The 27,700-nt window shown below is 50.0% G+C and overlaps 1 protein-coding gene and 1 long non-coding RNA gene across 3 annotated transcripts in view; one reads left to right on the top strand and one right to left on the bottom strand.

Moving 5' to 3' along the window:
* Positions 1-1,050: 1,050 nt before the first annotated feature.
* The window catches only part of LOC144283322 (uncharacterized), a 220,526-nt gene continuing 193,876 nt past the window's right edge, over positions 1,051-27,700 (top strand). For both annotated transcript variants that reach the window (XR_013351845.1, XR_013351846.1), the window contains exons 1-2: positions 1,051-2,179; positions 3,248-3,343. This is a non-coding gene — a long non-coding RNA (uncharacterized LOC144283322). The remainder of the gene's footprint in view (positions 2,180-3,247; positions 3,344-27,700) is intronic.
* Positions 3,513-26,762, bottom strand: GSDMC (gasdermin C). The gene is made up of 19 exons (XM_077848371.1): positions 26,549-26,762; positions 25,453-25,636; positions 22,747-22,915; positions 20,184-20,289; positions 19,123-19,167; positions 18,717-18,749; positions 18,426-18,479; positions 18,137-18,163; positions 16,758-16,897; positions 16,247-16,376; positions 15,701-15,774; positions 14,724-15,003; positions 9,211-9,465; positions 8,356-8,657; positions 6,126-6,306; positions 5,621-5,779; positions 4,781-4,828; positions 4,130-4,305; positions 3,513-3,563 (listed from the first exon to the last, which is right to left on the bottom strand). The coding sequence occupies exons 1-19, from the start codon at positions 26,760-26,762 to the stop codon at positions 3,513-3,515; spliced, it is 2,628 nt and encodes an 875-aa protein (XP_077704497.1).

Below are 27,700 nucleotides of genomic sequence, written 5' to 3'. Positions count from 1 at the left end.
GGCTGGCTAGATGGGCCGGCCTCCTGTTCTCCCCCTGAGGAGGAGCCGGGCCATCTCTCCAGTGTGAGGACAAGGAAGCCGCACAAATTCCCCGAAGGTGTGACACGGTGCACTAGCTCCGAAACTCCAGGGGTTGTCGTAAGCTGGCAAAGATCCACGTTCCGAAAACCTACGTCCCCGAGGAGCGCGGAGCGCACGCGCCCGAGGACACGCGCACAGTGTAATGCATTTTTAAAGAGCAGCTTCGCACGGCTAAGCCAGCGGCCGCGTTCACCCGCAAGAGGGTTTGTGCGAATGCGCGCCAGTGGCCTCCGGACGTTCACGCGTTCCCCGCGCCCTTCCGAGACTCCCGGCCCTTTCTTACAAGGGCCGACTGTTCGGGTCCTTAGGTAGCTCTCGTCAGAGGCAGGGGACCAATCCTGTGGCTGCTGGGCCTGCGGCGCTCCGCTAGGTGGAGAGAACCGGGCCGGGGCTCCGAGGCCCGCCACCCTCTCAGGGTCCTCAGGGCTCTTCCCCCGCGCCCTTCCGGCGCCCTGCGCGCTCACGCACGCACGCACGCACGTACGCACGCACGCACGCACACACGCACGCGCACGCACCCCTTCACAGCTCAGATACGTCCCAGCCGCGTGAGACGGGTCCGCCGGGCGCTCGGCGGCGAAGCGGGTCGTGACCCCGCCAGCTGCCAGCACCGGGCTCCGGGCCGGCCCGGTGCGGGGACAGCAGGCCGCGAGCGGCGGGGGGCCTGCCCGGGGCTGCCGAGCTGCCGGCGGTGGGCCGCTGGATGGAGACGGGTGCCGGGGCACCAGCTGCCACCGCCTCTCAAGGAGGAATTCTGACCCCAGGGGAGAGCCCCCGGCACCTGGCGCGGACCCGTCCTGAAGGGGACGGAGGAGCGCGTGTGAGCCAGCCCCGGTGGAGCCCCGCAGCCACCCCGGCGGCCTGGGCCAGCGGCTCCTTGGACGAGGGCGCCGGAGCGCGGGGCGCAGGCCTAGAGGGCCGCGGGCCTGGGGGCAGCCCCTCGACGGACCCGCAGAGTGCAGACAGCTGTGGCACCAGGTCGGGGGCCCAGGCGAGTTGGCGGGGCCCCGGCTGCTCCAGCCCCCAGCTCTCCACCGGGCTCAGGGAGAGGGCTGCATCCTCGCTCTGCAGCCGCGACAGGACTCCGCCGCCTGCCTGCCGGGAGAGAGAAGGTGGTTTCCTCCATCTGATTACAGTCGGGCCCCAAGATGCTCGCCACCTGCAGGGAGGCGCCCGGAGTGAACCGACAGGGGCCCCGGGTCCCGCATCCGTGGAACCCACCCTGAGGCGGGGAGCCCGGGGCGGTGCTGCGCCATCTCCCACCGCAGCTGAGGCCTGGCAAAACGGTGCGCCTCCCGATGCCACCCGGGCTGCGCCGGCTGGATTCATTGGTTGCCAACACTCCCTGCCTCTGCCGGTGCTGTTCTTCCTGGGTTCTGGCCCAGCCCACCCGCTCCATCTTTTTCCATCTAGAAATTCACAAACTGCATGGGAGGGGGGTGTCACCCCCCCCCCCCCGCCCCAGGAAATGCCCTGAGCCCTATAGCTGGTGTCCCCATAGCCGCCTGTTTGAGCTATAAGGCAGGTGCCATCTGTTGACGCTGGTTTGCACAGTCCCTTAACCAGACTGTGAAGGGTGCACTCTCTTTCCCCTTTGTATCAGCCCCAGCAGAGGGTCTGGTGGCACAAGGTATGGATGCAGCATGATCAGTAAACCCGCATGTGACTGAATGTGGCCCACCCGGCAGAGGCTGCACAGGCCTGGGCGCTCAGAAGTCAGAGCCAGGGAGTGCCCCCTCTGTGAGTGAGGGCTGATCAAGCAGCTGGGGACCGGACACCGGACAGACCACTAGGGATATTTCTCCAGATGTCCTCGCTCCACACCCCGTCCCGGAGGCTCTCACCAGCTCCAGTTGCCGGGGCACGATCCCTCTCTCCAGGACCTGGGTCAGCAGGCAACGTTGGGTGTCACTGAGCACCGATGAGAGATGGGGTTGAGGGCCACTGGTATCCTGTGTCTCTCCTCACGGGCCCTACACCAGAGTGGCTGGGATACTGGAGCCCTGAAGTGGAGACAAGCTCCACGAGGCACCTCTCAGGCCATGCTTTCTGAGAGTGTTCAAGGAGGTGGGAACCGTGCCTGCCTTGGAAATGCCGAGTAAGTTGCCACCCCTTCCAATCCCTCAGGTTCCCTAAAGTACGATTCATGAGGCGTGTATGGCGCGCTTCACTTTACAGAGAGCTTTCACATGAGCTCATCTGCTGCCCAGTGGCTTTGTGAGGTGGTTATTAGCCAGGATAAGGGGGATTCCTCATCCTGTCAGTGGCAGAACAAGGATGAGAACCCAGGTTGGCCTGATTCCAAACCTGAAGCTTCAGTCTTGGGAAATAGCATCCTTCTAGCTCCATGGGGGCATCTCTGCCCCTCAATCTCCTTTTCATGCGTGAGGAGGGACCTAATGGATGTTGGGCATCCATGACGTACAGACATGTGTTCAGTAGATCAAGCATGTGGGAAACAGACCACAACCCCTGCTTTCATGGCACTTGCATTTCTGGCACAGGGAGACTGATGACAAGCAATAAACACAGCCCTGTGAATATCTGGGAGGAAGAGTATACGAGGCAGAGGGACCATCCAGTGCAAAGATCCTGGAGCAGAGGCAGGTCTGACTTGTTCAAGCAATGACAGCACAGAGGGTGCTGCGGCTGGCATGCAGGAAGCAAGGGGGGAGAGTCAAGAAGGCTGGTGGTGAGGGGGCCGCCGGGGTGCAGCTGGGGAGGCCAATGGGGAGCTGCAGCCTCTCTGTGTGTGGTGACAGGTCACGGCCTTGCTGGCCAGCCACCAGCAGCTGGGAGGAAGCACCAGTCCACTGTGGAGCCTTCATAGATGAATGGCTGCTGCTTCACTTCTGGCCCCCACATCACATGCTGGTTCCTCTTTGGGGGATTCTCACCCAGAACCCAGGGAGGGGGTACTTGGAAATGAAGATCCCAACTTCCCAAGGTGACAACAGAATAGCTTGGCTCCGTCTTCAAACCCTCCATCCTACTGCCTGCCCCAGTGCTTCTGTCCACACCACTGACCACCAGTGTGGGGATCCTGATCCTAGCTCCCTCAGGGAGCCTCGCATCCATTCTGGGTTGGAGCAGGGCCTCTATTAGACACTCTCATGCTGTTGGTAATTCTCTGTCTATATCAGTGTGATGTCTGTCCCCACTACAGACTGAAAGAGGAGAGCAGCTGCCTCCATGTCTCCTGGTGCCTTGTTGGCACACAGCGGGTGCTCGGCAGATCATTACCGAAGGAGCCTCCTGCAAGGTGAGTGCCACTTACCCTCACTTAATGCACAAGTAAAATGAGGAAACAGGGGCTGTGCTTTTCCATGCTGACTCTGAGCAGAGCTTGGACACGGAATCAGATGTGAGTGGGAATGGCCTGGGACACAGAACAAACAGGAGAAGGCTTGCTCGGAGGGGGTGGACAGGGATCACAAGGGCTGCTGGGCAGGGGCCTTCTCTCCGGACTCTTCCTCCTCCACCTAGCCCCTTGTGCATCCCTCTTACCCATGAGAGCTCCAAGAATGCAGAGGATGGCCTTGCCTTGCCTTTCAAGGTCAGCAGGCTGCCTGAGGGGTTCCTGATGGTGCTTAGGATGAAGCCCCCAGGGCCACCCAGGTATCCCAGCACCCCAGTGTCCAGGGCATGTTCCAGTTGCAGGGCAGGAGCAAGGGGAAGCAAAGGAAGACAGACTGTGGGTCTCCTCCTCTGCCTCCTGCCCCTGCACCCTACCCCCCTGCTCCTGTCCCACACCCCCTGGCACTGTGTCCCCTCTGGTGTCAGTGAGGATATGAGCCTGGGTTCTAATACCAAGACTGCTGAGCCGGGTCCCTCCTTTGGGCTTTAGTGAGCAGAGGCTCAGTGAGTATCTGACATGACAGCTGGCAAAGGGCTGTGCATGGTCACCACGGGCCGGTGTCACCATGCCATCCAAGGTTGGGCGCTGCCGAGACTCAGAGCACATCCTGTCCTGCTTCTCATTCCTCTGTTCCTTCCCACTTTCCTGGATCCCAGTCCCCTGTCCCTGTCTGGCCTGTGGGCCCCTTACCGTGTCCTCAAGTTTCTGCAGAGCTGGAGGGTCTTGGAGCAGGTCTTGGAGGGCACTTAGCAGTGGGTGTCGCAGCTCTGCGGGCAGTGTGGCCAGGTCCTGCAGCTGGGCACCCACCTGCCTCTGTAGGCCCTGGAAACTGGGCTCCTCACCTAGGGCCCAGCTGAAGGATGAGCCTGTAGAGAAAGAGGAGAGGCGCCCCTGGCTCCTGGGCCCAGGCCCCCTGCCCAGGGCCAGCCTGTCCAGATCCTCAGCCTAACCAGGAGGTCCTGGTGTCACGGTCCTGGCCTGGTGAAGCTCCCACCTCATGCAGAGCATTCTTGTGTGTGCCTACTTTCCCTCCCTCCTTCCTATAAGCATTTATTGAGTACCCACCACATACTAGGTAGCAGTCATGGATCTTATCCTTGCCTTTCCCTATTTTCTGCACCTCACTCTCCTTCCTCCTTCTCCACCTTGCCCTCCCTACTCCAACCTGTTCAGGGCCCATGCTTCAGTTAGAAGACAGCCCTCCCTGCCCCTAGAGTGACATGGGGTGACATGGGGTGATGGCATGGTGGAGGGAAGGGACCCCAAGAACAGTGTTAGGGCATTCTCTGTGGGAAGGGATGATTTGTGGTTGGGTTCCAGGCCCTGGGCAGGGCTACTCACCTGCACTAATGTCTCGACTGAGCTTTCCTTCAGGCAGGTACAGAATAGCTGTGTGGAAGCACAGGTAGGACAAAAGAGGAAAGTGCCTGAGAGGAAGGCAGTTAGCAGTTATGGGGCTCCTACAGTGTGCTGGCCAGGGACATCACAGCTTGATCTCCTGTGGCCTCACGGCACCCTGTGGGCTGTCAGCATGAGCCCGTTTACAGATGAGGTTGCTGAAGTTTGAGTCATTTGGTGACGTCTCCAGGGTCACACAGAGGGCAAAGGGCAAAGCCACCACTCAAACCTCAGTGCACTGGACTCAAGCTCATGCTCTTTTCGTGAGGACAAGGGTGGCTGGATCCTCCTCTTCTGCCCACCCAAAGTCAACCCTGCAGATTCAGATTCAGCTGGCCAGATCTGAGAATCCGAGCTGTCCCACCCGGGGCTCAGTCCCCAGCCTGCCTCTGGGCTGCAGCATTGATGGGAGAGCGAACCCCCAGCTTCCTACTGTCACCCCTAGGCCAAGGATGGGTAGGACCATCCAGTCCACATGATTCTCTGTGCTAGTTAGATGTAATAGCCCTTCCTCCCATCAAATGCAGCTCCCCTCTGGGCCAAGTGGGGTGCAGACTGGGTTGTAAACCCTCCTGGACAGCTGATGTCAGGGCCCTCTCTGCACATCAGATCCTCTTAGTAGCTGCCAGAAGGTAGAGTTGGCTGGCTGAGTGCTCAGGCCCCCAGGAAATAGCTTCCCTCATCCTCTTCCTGCTCCATTCTTGCAAGTGGCCCCTACCCCTCTGCCACCCCTCCCAGAGGGAGAGTCCTGCTGCTGTTCCTCCACCTCTAGCCTCCACTTACCCCAGCAGTCCTCTTTGATCACCAGCTGCAGCACCCTATTGGCCAGGACAGTGCCCTGGGGGATGGTCACTGTCTTCTCTTTGGCCATGTGGCTCTGACCCTGGAGCTGGGAGGGAGGCAGGGAGGACAGGACCTCAAGTCCACACAGGATTCGAGGACCTGCAGGAAGGTGTCGTCAGGACACACAGGAATAGGAGACGGGAGACACAGGAGGAGGGACTGCAAGAGTCTCTTGATGATCAGTGTAAGGTCTTTAGAGGTTGGAGAGGAGGGGAAGATCCAAAAGCAGGATGTCGGGGGACACCCAACATGAAGAGCAAAATAATGCTGCTATCTGGGAATACACAAGATATTTCCAGAAAAAAAAAACAAAAACAAAAAAAAAACAAGGCATTCTGGGGTCAAAGCAAGATGTATTGTCACGGGTAAAGCTCTAAATAAAGTCCCATAGCAAAGAAATAGATTTCATTTAGTGTTGTTCAGCACTGTCCAGAGTGTGGAGTACTGGCTTTGGGATGTGCCTCGCTGGAGTCATGAGCACAGCAGCTGGGCCACCTCCAAGTGGTCTCTGAGTCATCACTTGGAGGCGGAGACCATGGTGCAGCTGGGGCAAGTGCAAGGAGGCACGGGGGCCCACTGGAAGCTGGGGCTCCTGACGTGGCACCAGTAGTGTCACCGTTAACACCCTACTCCCACAGGGAAAATGCAGTTTAAAGGCAACGGTAAGACGGGGCGCCTGGATGGCTTGTCAGTTGTGTCCCGACTCGATTTGGGTTCAGATCATGATCTCAAGAGTCTGGGATCAAACCCTGCATTGGGCTCTGTGCTCAGTGGGGAGCCTGCTTGTCCCTCTGCCCCTCCTCCCACTCGTGGGGGCAGTCTCTTTCTCTCAAATTTATAAATAAAATCTTAAAAAAAAAAAAGCAGCTTTCTTCTGGCACTTGGCTGGCCTGCATAAAGACGGTGAATCCAGCTCCTCTGCCACTAGACGTGGCTGAGTAGCCAGGTTCTGGCCAGTGGGATGCAAATGGAGGTGGTGTGTGCAGGTCCTTTTCTTCCTTCTGCCAGCTGCAATGTGGACATGACAGATGGAGCTAGAGCAGCCATCTCGGACCAGAAGGTGGCAGCCATACATTGAGGGTGGCAGAGTGACAAAATAGAAGGAGCTGTGTCTCTGATCACTAGGATCTGCCACTGCAGAGCCACTGCCTTAGGCTCCTATCTGGATTTTTCCCTGAGACAGAAATCGTTTTCTTGTTTAGAGCCACTGTCATTTCAAGTTTTCCATCACTCACCACTAGGGTGACTAACTGACCTGGTTTTCCCACCCAGAATCCCCTCACTCAGGCAAACTGGGAAGGTTGGTTACCCTACACTGACCCCAGGCCCATGACACACCTGGAGTCCCACGTCGGGACTTTAATCCCAAGATGGTTCCCTGCTCCCCAGCTACTCCCACCCTCCCCTTGTATGGTTCCCTGTCTTTCCCACAAGTGGCAAGTGGAGTGAGTCTGCATCGTTTATTAACATCCAAATAATCCTCAGTGAGAAGGCCGGCTGTCTACACTACACACACGGTAGTGTAACAGGTTTGATTCAACACATGAGTGTTGGAACCAGCTCATCCCAGTCTGATTTTAGCCACACTTGCTGGCTGTGTGCTTCTGAGCAAGGAGCTTCATTAACCTTCTTTTTTTTTTTTTTTTTGAGAGAGAGACAATCTCTCTATATAGGAGATCTAAGCGCAGAGCCCAAGGCAGGGCTCCTTCTCACGACCCCAAGATCATGACCTGAGCCAAAATCAAGAGTCGGGTGCTTAACTGACTGAGCTACCCAGGCACCCCTGGCCTCTTTGAGGTCTAGGTCCGGTACCGAGAGAACCTGACATACAGCACCTGCCTTATAGAATCCTCAGAAGGGATGGATGAGAAAAATTGACAGAGAACATTTTGTTCTCTGTGTTCCAGCATCTAAAGTATTCAGCAATGGCAGCTGGAGACTGACCAATAGGTGACCCAGACTCCCCAGCATTCCTTGGCCCTGAGAGGTGAGGCCAACAGTGAGGCTGAGTCACAATTGGTGGGAGACGAGAGCCCCAGAGCCCCACGATATTGGTGTAGGGCCCACACCTCCCTGCATGACCTTGGGGACCTGAGGCTCACAGGTGCTGTATGACCTAAGGACTGAGCTGATGAGGAGCAGTTCCAGGCCTTACAGGCACGTGGAAGGAAACAGAGTGTCACAGCACCAGTGTCATCAGCACCTTCCCTACACCACTGCCTAATCTTCCCTGGTTCTGCAGCCTAGCCTCTGGGGCGAGAGCCGGCAAACTCAGAGGGTCAGGTGGCTTGCCTGAGGCCACACAGGTGGCCAGAGGCACTCCAGGTTCCAAAGCTGATACAGTGCATAGAATCACCCGAGGGAGTTAGAAAAAGACCAGCCAATAGGGCCCGTTTCAGACCAATGAAAACAGAATTGGGCAGGGCACTGTTGGGCACTGGTATTTAAAACAAAAACAAAAACAAAAACAAAACGGCTTTCCAGGTGACTCTAACATGTCATCAGAGTTGAGAACCACGACACAAGCGCCCAGGAATGCCATTCTTGTTGAGATGGGGCAGTTTTTAGTGAGGCAGCCATCTGACAGGAGTCAGGGTGGAGGGGGAGCTTTTTGGTGGCTGCCCGCATCCCCAGCACACCCGAATTGGCACCCCTGGGGCACACCCTGCACCCACCTTTAAGTGGCCTGGCCCAAGGAAGACCAGCTGTCCTGATCCCTTGGCATCGTTGAGGCTCTGAAGCATGGTGTCCTGTGTAGTCTCCACGGCCTCTGTCACCACATACAGGCCCTCCTTCTCCTTCCGGTGTTGCAACTCCTTGAGGAACGAGGGCTTTGGGGTCCTCAGTTTCCTGCAAGGGTGTGTAGGGGTGGGACAGGAGAAGAGCAGAGCTGGGGAGAGCCGCTGCCAGGGCTCCGGGGGGCCAGGCCTTCCCAGGTACGACTGGCCTGGACTTCGGGACTGCTTGTTTAAGGTCACTTGGGGGTGACAGAAAGAGGAGAGAAACTGAGGGGGAGTGTGACATCTGTCTTATACACGGTGCAAAACGTCCAGAGCAGAGAGGCCACCCTATGGCTTTCTATAAGCTGAACTGTACAAAAAGCTTACTTGGCCCATGTGGTGTTCAGAATTTTTGAGATAATATTAAAATTTGTAGGTTTCACATAAAAATCTCAGTTTCTAGCTTCTTGGAAGAAATGGTGCCACGGAGCTCACAGTCCTGCCTGGAGCAGTCCTGGCAGCTGCTGCTCAGCTCAGGGCAGGCTTGTGTCGCGACTTGCCATAGTCTTCCACACTCCCTGTCACCTCCACTCAGCAGCTACCATGTTTCTGTTTTATTTCCACCTGGGTTGAAATCTCTGACTTAAAATAAGCCCTTCTTACCACCCACTCCCTGGTCCCTGGTCCCCTGGGCTCACTGCGAATGGTGGGCTCCCATCCCGACCCACTCGTCAGAGGGGCTTCACTGGAGGCCTCAAGCTGGCCTGAGCCTTGGGCTTTTCTCTGCTGCCCCCTCATCCCTACTCCTACCTGGAGGCCCTGCGCCCACAGAGCTCAGCCAGGAGGGCCCCCCGGTCTGCATGGCCCACCTGACTCTCACCTCTTCTCCACCAGTTTCCCAGGTGTGAGGGGAAACCCTGAGGGTGTGTACAGTCAGTGTGGAGCTGTGGGTCACCCCACTGCTCCCTGTCACCTGCACCGGCAGCCCGATGCTCACATTCATGGCCCCTGTCACGGCTCCTGCCACCATCTCCTCGATCTGGATGGACTGGCTCTGGTTCAGCTCTGTGGGAAGAGAGGTCCAGGCTGGAGCCAGGTGGCGAGGGAGGCAAGTTTGAGCATGGCTAAGGCATCAGCCCTGAGGTCCACGTTGGCCTCCACTACTTACTGGGGGATGGGGTGGGGGGGTGACCCTCAGCAAGCCACTTAACTCTTGGAGCCTCAGTTGCTCCATCTTAAAAAGGGGAGGGAAGGATGACAAGGTAATGCCCAGGGGAGGTTGTCGATAAGCTGTTACCTTGCTTTTCTGGGGTAGTGGGGTGTCAGGGGTGGGGGGGGGGAGGAGGAGGAGGAGATGGGAGGGGCATGAGAAAAGCAGGGATTCCTCTCCTCCCTCCTTCGGATAGAGGCATCTAGGGGGAGCCTCTGTTCCCCTCCCCCAGTAACATTTTGATCTTCTGTCTTTGATGGCACGGGGTCTGTGAGCACCTCCTGAGGTGGGCCCTGTGAGCAGGGCAGTGACACTGCAAGCGGGGAGGTGGCTTTTAGGATGAGCACCCACAGCCCACTGGAAAGGGGAGACTCCAGGAGCGGAGGACCGCAGCCCAGGGGAGTGTGACCCGGGGGAAAGCAGGTGGGTGAGGGGCGAGCTTCTCCACTAGGCGCGGTGCCCAGGGCTCACACTACTACTAGGGCCCATGAAAATGTTTTAGTTTACTTTAAAATCAGAAGAAAGAAAGAAACTTTTAGGTCTACGAGGATGTCTTCTGTTAATATATTCGTCTAATATATTCGTCTTCTGTTAATAAATTCGTCTAATTTGAGGCCAACACAGCCTCAAATGACAATATTTGCTATTTCTATGGAGGAAGGGGCTCAGGTAGGTAGGTGACCTTGGCCTGGGGAAGCAGGAGGAAGATGTCCCCCCCTCTCCCCCCTGCCGGGGACCGCCCAGGGGCAGCACCAGCTCCAAGCAGCACTTTCCCAAGTGGGACGCTCTCCAGGAGGGAGGGGGTGCCCAAGAAGGACAGGCTGGAAGCAGCTGTGGGAGCTGCTGGCCTGCCATGGCCTGCTGTCCTGCTGGGGGCCCTTGTGGCCCCCAAGGCCGGCCGCCCTTCTAGGACCTGGGGTCCCTGCCCCCTGCACCTACCTGAGGCCCTGGGCGGCTGCCCTGGATGGTTCGGGACTGTGGGCTGTGCCCAGCGCAGGAACTCTCTAGAACCCATGTCCAGCACTACAGGGTTTCCAGCCCTGCTCAGGGGTTGTGGTTCCCGCCCTCTCCAGCCATCTCCAGCCCCTGGGGTGATCCTCCAGCTTTCAATAAGGGCGTGTGCACTTGCAGGAATACCAGTGCTTTGTGTTCTTTAATCAAAGCCGGTGTTCACAGAACTTGAGTTTTCTTTTAAATCTCAGATCCCATCCTACCCCTCTTTCTGCCCCCTTCTCCCCCATTGTTTCTCCCCAGAGAAGATCACTTTAAACGTGCTTTGTTGCTTTTGGTAGTTACCTCCCTTATTTCTTGTTTAAAGTGCATTCTTTCTTTTTTTTTTTTTTTTTAAGATTTTATTTATTTATTCATGAGAGATACAGAGAGAGAGGCAGAGACACAGGCAGAGGGAGAAGCAGGCTCCTTGCGGGGATCCTGGGTCTCCAGGATCAAGCCCTGGGCCAAAGGGGGCCCTAAACCGCTGAGCCCTCCCGGGCTGCCCTAAAGGGCATTCTTGAGATTATAATTCACCTACCATACAATTTACTCCTTGAAAGTGTACAAATCAGTGGCTTTTAATGTATTCACAGAATTGTGCAGCCATGACCATGGTCAGTTTTAGAACATTTTCATTACTCCCCACCCTAACCACTGATGTACTTCCTGGTCTCTGTGGATTTGCCTATTCTACATATTTCCTATGAACAGGATAATATAATATGTGGCCCTTTGTGTCTGACATCTCTTAATAATAAGCTTGCTCAGGTGCCCTGTGTAGCTCAGTCCCTTTAAGCATCTGCCTTGGGCTCAGGTCATGATCCCAGGGTCCTGGGATCAAGCCTTGTCTGGCTCCCTACTCAGCAGGAAACCTACTTTTCCCTTTCCTTCTGCTGCTCCCCCCTGCTTGTGTGCACACTCTCTGTCAAATAAATTAATAAAATATTTTAAAAAATAAGCTTGCTTAATTTTAGACATTCTTCATGAGCTTATACCAGGGAAGATGAGGATTTAGGGTTCCCTTGGCTCTGCACCATGCACAGGTCCCATCACAGTTATGACTATGTGAATACTTCTCAGCTATTAATAAGCCATAATTATTTTCCTTTCTTGTAGGACTTTTCTCATTGTCATTTTTTGTTTATTTTTCCTTCTATCTTCAGTGTGTTTGTATCTAATTAAATCCAAACTGCCAGTTCCTTAAATCTTGTATTAAATACCTCAGAATTGAGGTATTCTATCAATTTCCTCTTCTGGAGACATCTCCCCCAAAGCCTTCCTCTTTGCTCAGATGGGGACTACTTGCCCTCTGGCCCCCATACTGTCATCCTGGGCATCCCCCTATCTCTGTTCTACACTAAATCTTTTTTTCTCTGTAGCCAATATCTTCCTCTTGGGTCTCTCTCATTTTACTGTATCACATTGTCTCATAGCTTTCTGGAAAATGGAACATAGACAGTAATTTTAAAAAATCTGCCTGAAAATGTCCTTTATTCTACCTTCAAATTGATGTAGACTTCTAGTTAGAGATAATTTTCCATCAAAATATAGGAAGTCTTTGTTCCATTGCTTCTAGTTTGTGTGGTTGTAATTTAAAGTTATTATTTATTTATTTATTTTTAAATTTTTAAAATTTATTTATGATAGTCACACAGAGAGAGAGAGAGGCAGAGACATAGGCAGAGGGAGAAGCAGGCTCCATGCACCGGGAGCCCGACGTGGGATTCGATCCTGGGTCTCCAGGATCGCGCCCTGGGCCAAAGGCAGGCACCAAACCGCTGCGCCACCCAGGGATCCCTATTTATTTTTTTTAAGAGACGGGGAGAGGCAGGGGAGAGGCAGAGGGAGAGAGAGAATTTCACATAGGCTCCCTGCCCAGTGCAGAGCTGGAGGCCAGGCCAGAGACTGAGCCACCCAGGTACCCACTTAAAAGTTACTCTTTCATTTTTGGTCTTTTGTAAATAACCTTTGTACTTTTCCCTGGATTTTTACTTTGTCTTGCATGTTCTGAACATCACCCAAATGTGTTTTGGTACGGGCCCATTTTCATCCATTTGTGTCAAGTATGCGATGGACTCTTTAAATCTGGAAACTCATATTCTGGTTATGGAATATTTTATTGAATTGTTGTTGATTTCCTTTCCATTTGTGTGTGTGTTCTCTTTTTATTTTGAGAACTTTTTTTTTTTTTTTTTAAGATTTTATTTATTCATGAGAGACACAGAAAGAGGCAGAGACATAGGCAGAGAGAGAAGTAGGCTCCATTCAGGGAGCCCGATGCGGACTCGATCCCAGGTCTCTGAGACCACGCCTTGGGCCGAAGGCAGGCACTAAGCCACTGAGCCATCCAGGATCCCTGAGAACTTGTTTTAACCAGCTGTTAGGCTTCCTAAGCTACTCTTCTCAATTTCTTCTTTTTTTTTCTTATTTTTCATCTTATGACTTTTTACTCTACTTTTTGGGAAAAATTCCTCAACTTTACCTTCTGATCCTTCTATTGGGCTTTTGTTATATTAGTTTTAATTTCTAAGACATCTTATTTTGTTCTCTCAATGTTTCTTTTATTTTTTAAGCTTTTATTTATTTATTTATTTGAGAGAGAGAGAGCGCGCGTGTGCACAAGTAGGGGGGAGGACCCAAGGCAGAGGGAGAAGCAGACTCCCCACAGAGCAGGGAGCCCAATGTGGGGCTCCATCCCAAGATCCTGGGATCATGACCTGAGCCAAAGGCAGACACTTAGCCAACTGAGCCACCCAGGTGTCTCTCAATGTTCCTTTTAAAACAGCTCAAAAAAGCATAATTTGGAAAAGTCACACATAATGATCAGTACACAGGTATAATTTTGAGGGAGCTAATTTTAAAGATTTTAAAAATGTATTTGAGAGAGAGAGCACAAGCTAGGGAGGGGGACAGAGGGAGAAGCGGACTTCTTACTGAGTAGGCAACCCAATGCAGGACTGGATCTTAAGACCTTGAGATCATGATCTGAGCTGAAGGCAAATGCTTAACTGACTGAGCCACCCAAGCGCTCCCTCCCTGCCTTTTTAGAGTTTTTTTTTTTTTTGAAGCAATTCCAGACATACAAAATGTTTCAAGAATTGAAAAAAAAAAAGAGAGAGAGAGAGAGAAAGCCCAGATGTCCAGCGACTGAGGAATGGATATAGATATGGTACATATATAATGTACTACTACTTAGCCATCAAAAAAATGAAATCTTGCCATTTGCAACAACATGGTTGGGACTAGAAGATACTATGCTAAGTAAAATAAGTCAATCAGAGAAAGACAATTATACGATCTCACTCATATGGTATTTAAGAAACAAAATAGGATCAGAGAGGAAGAGAGGAAAAAATAAAACAAGATGAAATCGGAGAGTGAGACAAACCATAAGAGACTCTTAATCATAGGAAACAAACTGAGGGTTGCTGGAGGGGTGGGGGGTGGGGAGACGGGGTAACAGTGATGGACATTAAGAAGGGTATTTGATGTAATGAGCACTGGCTGTTGTATGCAGCTGATGAATCACTAACTTCTACTTCTGAAACCAATACTACATTATATGTTAATTAAATTTAAATGAAAAAAAGAAGAAAACTTCTCTTGTTTTTAAAATCTGATATCTGTCTCTCTATCCATTCATTAGTCCCCTTATTTTATGATGCATTTTTAAAAAGATTTTATTTATTTATTTATTAGAGACAGGCAGAGACATAGGCAGAGGGAGAAGCAGGCTCCCCCTGGGGAGCCTGATGTGGGACTTGATCCTAGGACCCCAGGATCACACCCTGAGCTAAAGGCAGATGCTCAACCACTGAGCCAGCCAGGCGTCCCTTATGATGTATTTCAAAGTAAGTTGCTGATATCAGTACACCTCACCCCAAACAATTCATATTGTTACTGGAGTTTAATATTGGTTTACATTGTTTTGGAGTAACATTGCTATACAGCGAAATGCTCACATCTTTAGATACTATTTGATGAGTTTTGACAATTGCATGAATCTTCATCAAGGTACAGATCTTTCTGTGATTTCAGAACATTCCCTCAAGTCTACTGACTCCTGGCTGTGTCTGACCTAGAGTGGCAGAAGTTGTGGTCCTAAGTCCTCTGAGCTCACCAGGGACACTTCCAGTATAGACTGGTAGGGCCTGGCCTCTCTGACTGCCTGCTAGCTGCTGCAGCATGGAAAGGGTCGCATACAGGGCAGACAGGGGCTGCTTGACTTCCAGATCCCAGGTTGACCTGGGACTATTCAGCTCTATATTCAGGCCACACTCCTGCAGCAGGCCATAGGTGATGGCCAGACCTTCACCCTGGAGTGGGGCAAGGAGCTCAGGTTTGAGGGTGAAGGGGATGTTCCAAGGGTATTTGAAGTTGGGCTCCAGGATGCTCCTTACCTAGAATAAACAGCATCCCACGTTACAGGTTAGCATTTGAGGTTGGGAAGAGAAAATTGGTCCCAAGAGGGTCATTCAGGATAACTGAAAAGGATAAAAGCTTTGGAGTCAAGTGGACCAGGAGTCATATCCAGGTCATATCCTGTGATCAGTGTGAGTGTGGACATGTTATTGGAAAATGCTGAGCATTGGCTTTTCAGCTGCTAAACAGTTATACTAACGTTTCCCTTCTAGAGTAGTGGCATCTGTAGTAGGATATGTATTCATGTACGCACATGTGTGCAATGTGTGTGTGTGTGTGTATATATAGATGTCTGCCCACACATATGTATTTACATATATGTATGTGGAGAAAGGGAGAGCAATTCTCAAATGGTAACTGCTTAAGTAAAGCAGGGATATGACTCTGAGCCCTTGGGTTCCCAGACCTGGGTTCACTATATAGCTCTTTTAGAACTGTGGGGGCCCCCTGCAGGGGTTGCCATGGAAATGGAGACCCTCCTGAGATAGACTCATACCCGCTGGGACTGTTCCCCAGAGGCAGTTGCAGCCAGGGATTTCCCAGTTGCCACACAAAATCCCATCTCCCTTCCTGGCAGAAACCTCCATCATGATCTCTTTTTTTTTCATCAGAGCCATTCTTAACTCTGATTTTCTCACCCTCCTTCCTGGATTTTGGCCCCTGGGGATTTCTCACCAGCTCCTGCTGCTGGAGGAGGATCCTCTTCTTCATGGACTGGGCCAGCAGATTGTGTTGGGTATCACTCAGCACTGGGAACAGGGGGACATTTGGAGAAAGAGGGATGAAGAGTCAGATTTTCCTCTCCCCACTGTGAACTAGGAGACCTCCTGAGAGGGGAACTCTGAGGCAGGCAAATAAACCATTGGACATGGAAGTCAATTTCCCTGTACTAAGTCCTCCTCCTATTCTTGGGATGGTCTCCAGGATGCTACATAACATGGTTCAGAGGAAGGGATTGTGAGGCTGGAGCCTGGAATCATCCACCCACAATGATCTGTTGGATGTACTTGGGCAGATCACTTTCTAAACCTAAGGCTGGTTCTCTGTTAATACAGCAAATTTATCTCCCTAAGCCCTCCAGACTTTGGAGAGAGCTGATATGTGAGGATAAAGATCATGGTATTTGAAGGGTTTTGGAGAGGTGGCATCTAACCCATGGCTTTCATGAGGTCTGCAGGCCAAACCTTTGACTTTCCTACATTTCTCCCAAATCACTCTTACCTATTATGGCTTCGAGGAGGTAAATGATGGAGGATCTTCCCTGGATCCATAGATTTCTTGTGTCTTCTTGTGTCTCATTTAGGATTTTGCCACCAAAGCCATCCAAAGGATCAAAGGGGTCCCCATCCAGCTGTAGGACACTGGTAGTATTGGTAATATGATACTACTACTACTACTACTACTACTACTACTACTACAACTAGTATTAGTAAGTAATTTTGCCTGTGTCTTCTAAGTCTGTAAGTCATTGATGAAGCTGTAAGAGTCAGTGCGCTTTACTTGCCCCAGGGGGTTTGGCCCTGTTGTGCAGGGCCCTCAGCCCCAATATTTGGAGCTGCACTCACTGGCTCTGTTGTGCCTGGGGCCAGTGTCCTGGATCTCTGACATCCTACTCTTTTCCCTGGCATTGTCCCATTTCCTTTTCCCCCCGTGTGCATTGGTAGCAGTATCGCCTAAACCTGCCCCCTTTACCACTTTTGATCAGCCCTCAGTAGCTGTAGGAACCCCTTACCCTGTCCATAAGTTCCAGCAAAGCCTTTCGGTTCCCAAGCGTGTTCAGGATATTATGGAATATGGCATCCTGAGTGTCCTTTGAGAGCTCGTCCAGGGCCTCCACTTCCTGGAAAATCTCTTCATGTAGTTGCTTGAAATCTTCTCTCAGGAATCAGCATCAACCAGAAAATGGGTACAATTCTTTGATTAGAACATTCCTGCAATGATCAGCCCTTTCCCACCAGTGTGAGCCCTTTTATCAACTAAAGCATCTCTGTGGATGGCACATTTGATCTCCGGAAATAGTTAAAATAACAGACTGGCAAATAGACAATCCTAGTGCTATGAGATGAGGGGGATTTAGAATACAGGGAGCAGAGATGGAGATTCTGGACAGGGGTCATGGGAAGTGGAAGAAAATGACTAGGTGCTCATTACTGGGACATATCTGACATAACGTGGATTCTAATATTGGGCTCTGGGAAATAAGGATCTCAAGTGCTCTGGGTTTACATGTGTTAAATGGGGATGTTAAGAGGATTCAGTTGAGTTTATGTATGTAAAATGCTTGGAGTAGTTCTGGGTACACGTGAGCTATCCTTATCATGTAATTCTCCCTGTATTGTCTATGTCCATACAGAATTAACCAAGGAATGGATTCAGGGGCTCTCTGCTTCTCCTAGCAGATGTCAGGTGACCTCAAGATGATCCGCTAAGTGAGGGATCACCAGAATGGAGGCTACAGTGACAACAGGCATTTCTGTTTGGTTCACCTGCTGTATCCCCGTTGCTCAGAATAATGCCTGTTGCCCAGCTCTTTTTTTTTTTTTAAAGATTTTATTTGTTTATTCATGAGAGACAGAGTGAGGCAGAGACATAGGCAGAGGGAAAAGCAGGTTCCCTGCAAATCCCCCCCGTATCTCCTGATACGAGACTTGATCCCAGGACCCTGGGATCACGACCTGAGCCAAAGGCAGATGCTCAACCACTGGGCCACCCAGGTTCCTCGCCCAGTAAGTTCTTAATAAATGTTTGTTGCAGGTGTGCACAGATGAATAAAAGAATGAATAGGGATCCCTGGGTGGCGCAGTGGTTTGGCGCCTGCCTTTGGCCCAGGGCGTGATCCTGGAGACTCGGGATCGAATCCCACATCGGGCTCCCGGTGCTTGGAGCCTGCTTCTCCCTCTGCCTGTGTCTCTGCCTCTCTCTCTCTCTCCGTGTGACTATCATGAATAAATAAATTAAAAAAAAAAAAGAATGAATAAGTGGAGCTGACCAAAGTGTATATTTGGACATAGAGCTCAGTTTTCTGAGTTGCATGGAAGCTCCAATTTGGGTTCTCAGGTTTGCAGTTTCCTATCCTAGAGGCCTCTTAATTCCCTCTTAATAAGCACTCACCTTGCCTAAAAGGTTCCTGTGTTCTTCCTGGAAAGAGAATCACAAGTGATCATCTCTTTTCTCATGCTCAAATATGCTTTTCAGACGCTTTGGAGGGTTCTGTCCTCTTACCACTTCCTCTTGTTAAACTTCCTGCCCAAACCTGGGTCAATCCCTCCACCCCCTTGGCCTTCCTGGACCTTTCCTATTCCATAAAAACTAGGACCAGGCCCTGGGGGCAGTGGTGGCAAAGGCCAGGGCAATGTGCCCTGGTCACCAGATGAGTGCAGGTTGGGATCCTTATCCTTACCTCCAGCAAACACATATTCACCTCTTGGAGGGATGAAACCACTGTTGATGGTGCCTGAAAGAGAAATTACATTCCCCATCCAACAGTTAACTTCTGAAGCCATTTGGTTTCTCTGACCTTCTGTCCCGACTTCCCTGACCCCCTCCTTTCCTTCTACTCCTGCCCTTTGCCCAGAGGCCAGATCCTCCCGCCTTAGGTAAGGACAGCAGAGGCAATCACGTGGGGCTTTTGTGCAAGGTGGCGTCATGGAGGATCCAGTCCCACCTTCCTGGCTCAAAATCACCCACTCACTTGGAAGTGATTTCGACTGCATGCGCAGTTTCTCTGGAAAGAAAGAGAAGTGTTTACTCACAAAGGTTTACTCTCCTCTCCCCCTGCCCTAACCCCACGGCTCTCCCTCCTCTTCCTACCCCCGCCCCTGGATTTCTTACCTCTTCCCACTACTTCAGGTGACTTGGTGCCTAGGCATATGGAGACCCAGGCAGCACCCCCACAACCTTATCTCAGTGGCTAGGGGCCTGTGCCAAGGTCAAAGGCAGGGGAGAGTAGGAGGCAGTGAAGGAGACTGGCTGGAAAGGTTTCCCTATGGGTCTGTGGGGGCTGAGCCCAATGCACTGCTCTTACTAGCATCCAAAGGGGGTCAAGGTTCAGTAGGGTCTGCGTCTAGGAAGAGAACCTGCCCAGCTCTGGAGCTCACCTTCTGGAAAGGTCTTCTCCTTGTTGTCATCTGAGATGAGAATATCTGGATGGGAAGAAGTCAGGCCAGGAGAGCTAAGGTTATTCCTGTTGGACTCTTTCATATTCCTGCACCCCCAGCCCCAGACTTCCTCATCCAGACCAGGCATGGCAGCTTTTCTCAGCGTGGCCTGGGGACCCCTCCCATCATAGGCACTTGTGATGCTGGCTAAAACTCAGAACCCCACCCTGGACCTGATTCTGTATCTTCGGAATTCAATTTTCTGAAGAGGACCCTGGAGCCTGCCTTTTGACCAAGCACCTCGGTTGATCACTGTGCTCTCTGAGATTGGACAACTGGCTCTGTAAGGTAAAGGAGGCTCTGTCCTCCTTTCTTTGGGTAGGATTGTCTGTTTGTTGCCGTTTGTCCTATCCCCTGAGCTCTCCTCCCTCACCTGTGTGCCCCCAATCCTGCCCTCTTCCTGAGTGATTTCATAGCTGCATATAAGAAATGTGCTGAGACAAGATGTTGCAGTGAGGATACTGTAGAGAGTAGTGGGTGAGTGAGTATATGTGTGCATGTGCATGTGTGTGAGTGTGTGTGTGCTAGGGGCCTGGGGCTAGCAAGGGAGGGAGAGGTGTAGATAAAACCCTGCATTATGCTCCTAGGGCATTATGTTTGCAGTTTTGTTTGGGATCCTGCTGGTGTCTCATGGGCTCTGACCTCAGGTTATGGGGTCTCCCAGGTAAGCTGCTGAGAGTGGCTTGAGTGAGTCCTTGAATGAATACAGGTGGTGGGATTGGGGTGCACTTTGTTCAGTGCTAAGGTCACCTCTGCACTGGGCCCCTTTCCACATGGGAGACTCTCTCTCCTCATAGCAGCAGTCCAGGCTGTGCTGGAGGGGGCCATGGGTAGTGGGATATGTGTGTGCCCCCAGAGCTGGGAAATGTCCTCTGTCTTCTCCATGAATAGGCAGAGCAGTGGGTGGAAGCATGCTGATGCTCCTTCCCTCTCGTTTCTCTTCTGAGGAGAAGCAGATTCCCTCTCCCCATCTGCCTCTTTCAGCCTCTGCTTACCCCAGCCATTCTCCTTAAAAACCAGCTGCTTCCTCTTGTAGGCCATCACTGTGCCCTGTGGCAGAGTCAGTGTCTTCTCTCTCACTTTTAGACCCTCTCCCTGGCCTCGACCCTGGGGAGAGAAAGCAAACAATATGCCCCATATGCATGTGATTTTAAAACTCAGGTAGATCTAGAAAGCTCATAATCAAAGAACCCACCAGCCCCCTGATCTCACCCTCTGTTGTTCCTGATTTCCAGGTTCTGCTCTTTTTCCTTCTTGGTTCAATATTTACCTTTTTATTTCTCATTTTCATGATTATTTTGCAGTGATTTGATTTTTTTCCTCCCAGAATGAAGTATATTCAGTTATTTTCTTCTTTGGATGATGAGGATTTCATTGTCCTACTCTTCTCTCTGCCCCACCTCCACTCCTCCTAAAATGTTCATGTCCCAATATCTAAGTTAATACTCATTGTTTACTGTTGGGGAGACTGCTTCTCCTCACTCCAGATCTTTCTTTTAGCAGTTAATTCCTATGACCCGGGAAACTGGCCTCCTGTTGGTCCTTCCAACTGGGAGCATATGCTTCAGGTCTTACCTTTCTGGAATTATTTCCTGGATACTTTTCCCTATTTTACTGTGTTACTCTGTTTTCCATTTCTCTCCTGGACTAACTCTCTAAATTTTAAAATTAATCTTTCCCTCTCTTTTTGCTTACTTTTTTTGGGGGAAAATTTGATTTTATCTTTTGACTTTTCTATTTAAAAAAAAAATTAGACTCTTGGTTTCTGATCTGGCATGTAGAAAGCTTGAAAGTTATCATTCTGTCCTAAAATCAAATAAAAAGCTGAATAAACTTTACTGAGTATATCAGTCTGAGTTTTCCAGAAAAACAGAACCAGTAGGCTGTCTGTCTATATATTTATCTACCTAAAAGGATTTATTGTAAGGGATCTGCTCATGCAATTAAAAAAGTTGAAAAATCCCCAGATGTGCAGGCACAGGAGAACTAATAGTATAGTTCTAGTCTGAATCTAAGGGCTAAAGAACTAAGAGAGCCCATGGTGTATTGTCATGGTGCAAATCTGAGTCTGATGGCCGAAGAACAGTGTCCCAGATGAGAGATACTCAGGCAGAGAGTGAAGTCTCTCTCCGCCTTTAGTTTTATTCAGACCTTGAGTGGATTGGATGAGGACCACTTAGACTGGGGAAAATAATCTGCTTTACTGGTCCACCCATTTAAATCTCATTCAGAAACCCCCTCCCAAACACACCCAGAGTAACACTGAAACAAATATCTGGGCACCCCATGGGGCGGTCACATTGGCAACATAAAATTAACCATCATATTGAATAGTAATGACTATATTCTAGAGACCTGATAGTCAAAATGTATTATAGTGGGCTTTTATGTAAGTGTTGTATTTAATTTTATGTATGAAGGAACCCTATCTCAGAACCATGAATACCATTCTCAGGCAGCCTAGTGAGTAAATAGCTTCCCCAGAATTCAGCCCTATTATTTGAATGTCCTGGAGAATCAAATACTACCTAAGAGAATCAAGTGCAAACCAATGGCATGGGAAACTCTGATGCAGCCATGAGCTGGGGGGGTGATATATAAACTGTTTAACAGCATCACAGCTCAAGAGCCCATGCTTAGATTGGCACTGGCTGTGAACAGCTGGGATGGCAGCCGGACACACAGCTGGGCAGTTGCCCTATGCAGAATGCCATAGGGTGTTCTTCACCTGTCCTTACAAAACCCAGTCCACCCATCTGAACAGGTGGGAAAACAGCTGAACATGGAAATAATCCTCCAAGCTGGAGTTGAGTTTTGTTTCAGACTTCCTTGTCAACTGGGTGGTGTCGTGTCCTCCTCTAGGGTTCATTCACAGATCTTGGGAAAGTTAGTGCACATCTCAGTTTTTGTTTTGTCCTGTTTTTTTTAGTTCCTAAGTCTCTTAAGTGAGGACATATTACATATAAAATAGATTGTGTATAAAATGTCCATTATGACACATACACACTATATATGTCCCTGAATCACGGTTCATGTTGACTAAATATTTGATAAGCTCGTGTTTAAACCGTTTTTTAAAAATTGTGGTTATTATAAATTACGTGCATCAGATGTGCTCGAAGATATTTAATCTCAATCCAGAAAACTTTCTAGTCAGGGTATCACAGTATTTAGGATCTTTGAGCTGCTAAGGTTTTGTACTGTGTGGTCCCTTGTTTCTTGCAGCCATAGAGCTGCACATGTATGTAGTAGAGCAGCCATACTTTCAGAGTATCCAGGATCCATCATTTATCCAAAGCAAATATAATCATTGCAAATAGTTAAATTTCTTTTCATTTTATCAATATTGAATAATCTCATATATATTAAAATACTAAAGTGACCACGTCAGAATATACTCTCAGGTCAGGAGTCAGGATTCCTCAGCACATGAGAAGTGGGAAATGCTGACCCATTCATTGCACCCCCAAAGACGGGTCCTAATAGGATACAGAGCCCCTGGGAAGTGAGGCTGGGCTGGCTGGGCTCTTTGTGTTCCCAACCCACTTCAGGACAACCATGTACCTTGAAGAAAGTATCAAAAGGGAGAAAGCAGCTTCCCCAAACATTCACACTTCTGTTGTCACAAAGCACAGTAGTGTCGGTCAGTTCCACGGTGTCTGTCACCACATAGAGATTATCCTGTCTGTCCCGGCACTTCACCAGAAATAGCAGCTCTGGATCTTGCACTTTCCTGGGGTAGGTGGGAAGAGAAAGGTCATAGTGGAAAAGGGATGCTTTCTTAGGTTATTCTAGATTACTCTTCTAGGAACCTGGATGGGGTACAGTGCATCTGGAAGATACTGGCTTACAGGCTAGGTTACCTAGGGCACCAGAACATCTCTTCTATGCACAATGCAGGGCCCCCCATTCTCTGACAGGGTATGGGTGTGACAGTACGCATCCCGTGTGATGAAAGGTAGCTGCATTTTCCAGAATTATTTTGGTCCTGTTAGGGTAGTTTTCCACTAGTAACTAGGGCCTCTCAGCAGAAGGAGACTGGACGTAGATGAGTCCAGGTGATTGAGAACAGGGCTTAGAAAGCCCTGTAGTCAAAGCTGGCCTCACACCCCCCGTGTGCCCTTGTGGAGCAGGGGGATAGAGTATGCTGAAGCAGGGCTGATGCTGGATTATTTTCCATGAGCACAGGTGGGCTTTATGGGCTGACTGTCCTTAGTAGATGAGTTGGATGGGGAAGGTCTGCAGTGCTGAAGACAAAAGTCTATCCCCATTTCAGTTCTGAGACTCAAGTCAGATTCTATCCCAGGCCCCGCTGGGCTTGGTGCCCTGGCGTGCAGAATACTGAGAGGTCCTTAAATTCTCCTTTCACTGCAGGCAGTACTGAGCATCCAGTGGGGGCTTTCCTGTTGCCCTTGGAGACAAATGCAGACTTCTTACCAGGCATCCGAGGGGTGTGTCATCTGACCCCTACTTACCTCCTAAGCTTTGAATCACTTTCATCCTCATTGACTAAGGTTTGGCCTCCCTGGCCTCCCCCTGGCCTTGGAATCATCATCCAGCTCTTCCATGCCCCAGGGCTTCTAAACCCTCATTTGAACCCCTTTCCTCCTGTTCCTCCTTGCTTCCATCATTCTTTGGGGTCTGAGCTCAGCTGTTAGTGCCACAGAGAAACCTAACCAACCACCAGCAGTGTCTCTTTCTCTTTGTCTTGTTTATTCCTTATCTCAGAGCTCCTATCATGATCTGCAAGTGCCTTCACAGCTGAACACATTATATGCCCACATCCCATTTATTAGAAATAGCCAACTGCTCCCCCTCAATGCCTCCATGTTTAAAGGTTTGACCTCAGGCTTACTTATTTCTCTCAGAGCTAGCAATTAAAATGTATCCTAGAAATTGCCTCTTTCCCTACTGAAATACTGAGAATTCTTTTTTTGTTTCTTTCTGAGCAGTATAAGAATCTGAGATACTCTTTTGCACCATAAGCAGTCTTTGCAAATGTTATTTTTAATAAGGGCCTTGTAAGAACCCAGGGAAACAAAAATTGTCCAACACCTTGTGAAAGTAACTTTTAGTCTCTAAAAGTACTGTGATTTTTTAACTCCTTGCTTACCTAACAATGTGTTTTGCCTTTGTAAACACACTATTTAAGATGATTTAAGAAGTTGTCTGTTAAGCACTTAGAGGATCATTTGATACCTACCTTTGCCCATGTACCCATATACATGGAGGTAAGTGGAATCCCAGGACACTGCTGCATACTTTATTTATTAAGCACAGAGAGTTTCAGATTCTTTGTCTCACCTAAATTAATACTTTTAAAATTTATTATTATTTTTAAAAGATTTTATTTATTCATTCATGAGAGACACACAGAGAGAGAGGCAGAGACACAGGCAGAGGGAGAAGCAGGCTCCATGCAGGGAGCCCGATGTGGGACTCCATCCAGGGACTCTAGGGTCACGCCCCGGGACAAAGGTGGCGCTAAACCGCTGAGCCATTCAGGGATCCCTAAATTTATTTTTTTATTTCCTGCTTCCTCACTCCCTGGTCTTTGCCTGTCCACACTGAATATAAGTGGCTTGGGGTAGAGATTTTTATTGGTCTTGTCGTTATTCTATCCCCAGCACATGACAGCACAGTTATGGGTAATTACTGTTTTTTTTTTTTTTTTTTAAGATTTTATTTATTTATTCATGAGAGAGAGAGAGAGAGAGAGAGAGAGAGGCAGAGACATAAGCAGAGGGAGAAGCAGGCTCCAAGCAAGGAGCTGGATGTGGGATTCGATCCTGGGACTCCAGATCACACCCTGAGCCAAAGGCAGATGCCCAACTGCTGAGCCACCCAGGTGTTCCAGTAATTACTGTTTTAATCAATATATACCAGATAACTAATAACTATTAGTTGAATGAATGAATGAATACCCAAGAAGAATAGTATGGTCTGAGATGTCATTTTCTGTACTCTTGAGCCTAGCAGTAAAGCCCGCGAGGTGCCTTTTGGCACATGAGGAGAGTTCAAGGGCCTCATTGACCAGTTCTTCTTTTTTTTTTTAATTAAAAAAATTTTTTTTATTTATTTATGATAGTCACAGAGAGAGAGAGAGAGAGGCAGAGACATGGGCAGAGGGAGAAGCAGGCTCCATGCACCAGGAGCCCGACATGGGATTCAATCTCGGGTCTCCAGGATCGCGCCCTGGGCCAAAGGCAGGCGCTAAACTGCGCGCCACCCAGGGTTCCCGACCAGTTCTTTCCTGTCCTATGGCCTCACCTCTTTTGAAGGTCTTTCCAGTTATGGGGTGGGATGGTAACAGCCTGAAACTGAAGGGAGGATCCATGGAACACAGTAGCTTTCCCTGACACATTCATTTCTAGCCCAGTGGTCACGTTGGCAGAAACCTGTCCCTGCTGGACCACAGTGTCACTGAAGAGAAACGGTCCCATGACAGCAGTTTCTGGGGACAGAAAAGATGACGTTAGGTTCAGCCAAGAATTTACTCCAGAATGGTTGGGAAACCGAATGGAAATCGAATGGCTGAGTCCTGTGTTGCCCTGACCCTCCAATTCATTTGCATTTCTCAGTTGAGAAGCTATCACATCAATGGTTAATTATTTTTTTCCTTTAAAGATGTATTTATTTGAGAGAGAGAGGGGGTAGAGGGTAGGGGCAGAGGGAGAGAGAATCCTTAAGCAGACTCCTCACTGAGCATGTAGCCCAGCAGGGGGTGGGGGTGGTCGGTGCCTTGGTCTCAGGATCCTGAGATCATGACCTGAGCCAAAATCAAGAATTAGACGCTCAACAAACTGAGCCACCCAGGTGCCCCTCAGTTAATGTATTAAGTATAAATTATTGCTGATGGCAAATGTTTGAATCAGCCTAGGGGTTGGATAACAGAGGATAGCATCCCAAACCCTAAGCTCTGGTGACATCATGTGTGCACTGGTACAGGGAATCCACAATGTCATCTTTTCCTCTGTAGCACGCACAGCCTCTAGTCCCAGGAGGCAGCACCCTGGAGCAGAAAATGTTAAGCTTATGGACCCAGACAGATCTGAGTTTGGATTCTAATTTTACTAGTTCCTGGGTGTATCACCTGGAACAGATTATTTTATAAGTTTCAATTCACAGTTCTGTAAGTGGGGATAATGTCCCTGACTTAAGAAGCTATCCTAAGTATCAGATGAACTAATAAATGCCTGCGTCCTGATACTAGATTTTTAAGTATTGTAGCTTCTTGCCCAGTGCCTTTTGGCAAAACCAACCCTGATGTTGACCTGTGTGGGTGCCTAAGGGATCCTTGTATGCTGCACTGCCTGTGAGCACATGTGTTTTCTACTCCTTGCCCCCTTGCCCTTGTTGACAATACCGGGAACTGAAGAACTTGGCTCCAGGAGGTCCATGAGGGTGTATTCGGCTGGAATGTCAGGTTGTTCCCAGAAGGGTGAGCGCTTCTTCCTCTTCTGTAATATTGCCAGCTGACGGAATTGGTTGGCATTTGACAGGCATCTCATGGGCCTCAGGTCTTTGTCTCCAAGCTCTCTGACCAAGTTCTTGCTAATACGCTCAAAGAGGGAGGGCATGTTTCTAGGAACAGGTAGAAGGGGAGTCCAAAATTCAGTTGAGAGGGGAAGCTCCCACGGAGCTTGATATTTTTCCTAAAGAAAGGGCAAATTTATGAGATTAACTTTGGTCTTAACTTAGAATGGTGACTAGATCATAATTTTCTCAACTTTGGTATTCTAAACACAGCCTAGGCTTTGGAGGAAAGCAGTGTTGTGAAATTCATTGCTCTTTGGGCTAGAATAGAAAAGCCTGTGTGTGCCCCCAGCCCCAGCCCAACGGCACTCTAAAGGACCAGGAAGTACCCTATACTGTCATCAGCAGAAGGGCCTGAAAGGAAGTTAGGTACATGTTAAAAATTCATGGTGGTGGTGGTGGAAGTGGGGGCAGTGTTTGCAAGGAGAAAGTGAAGGCCTCACTGGAACGTGACATTTGAACAAAGACTGGAACTGGAAGAATGTGGGGAGGACATGAACTATGTGGCTGTCTGGGGAAAGGAGGAATGAGGAAGAGCAGAGATCCTACAGGAAGAAGTACCTGGCGCCAGCCCAGGCGCAGTGCCTGAGCGAATTCATCAGGCAGGGAGGGCAGGTGGGGGCAGGCCCTTGTTGCACATGGTTAGGACTTGGTTTTTACTTGAAGTGGGACTGGCAGCTGTCGGAGGGGAGTGAGCTCAAGAGTGACAAGTGGGACACGTCTTTGGAAAAGATGCCAGTCTTTGTTGTGTTGTCCACAGACAGACATAGTAAGGCAGTAGGAGCAGAAGTAGGGAGTCTGGTTAGGAGGGACTGCGGTGACCCTAGTGAGAGCTGATGGGGGATGAGGCCAGGGTGCTGGCACAGACAGTGAGATGGGAAGTGATTGGGTCCTGGTCTGTGTTGAAGGCAGAGCCGACATCTACAAAAGGAGTGGTGTGGTGAGGTGGTCCCAGTGGCTACTCAAAGCTCTGACACTCAGA

Source organism: Canis aureus, chromosome 14 (assembly GCF_053574225.1).
Source record: "Canis aureus isolate CA01 chromosome 14, VMU_Caureus_v.1.0, whole genome shotgun sequence".
NCBI classification, from domain to species: Eukaryota; Metazoa; Chordata; class Mammalia; order Carnivora; family Canidae; genus Canis; species Canis aureus.
This window is presented reverse-complemented; position numbering and strand designations above follow the sequence as displayed.

What these genes read in the sequence shown, in the direction of transcription:
- GSDMC (XM_077848371.1), bottom strand. Translation starts at nt 26,762, where the DNA reads ATGCCCTCCCTCTTTGAGCGTATTAGCAAGAACTTGGTCAGAGAGCTT. An exon ending in CCTCCTCGAAGCCATAATAG is followed by an intron (nt 15,775 to 16,246) that starts GTAAGAGTGATT and finishes CCCTGTTCCCAG; the next exon opens with TGCTGAGTGATACCCAACAC. An exon ending in CGAGGCACATCCCAAAGCCA is followed by an intron (nt 5,780 to 6,125) that starts GTACTCCACACT and finishes ACCTTCCTGCAG; the next exon opens with GTCCTCGAATCCTGTGTGGA.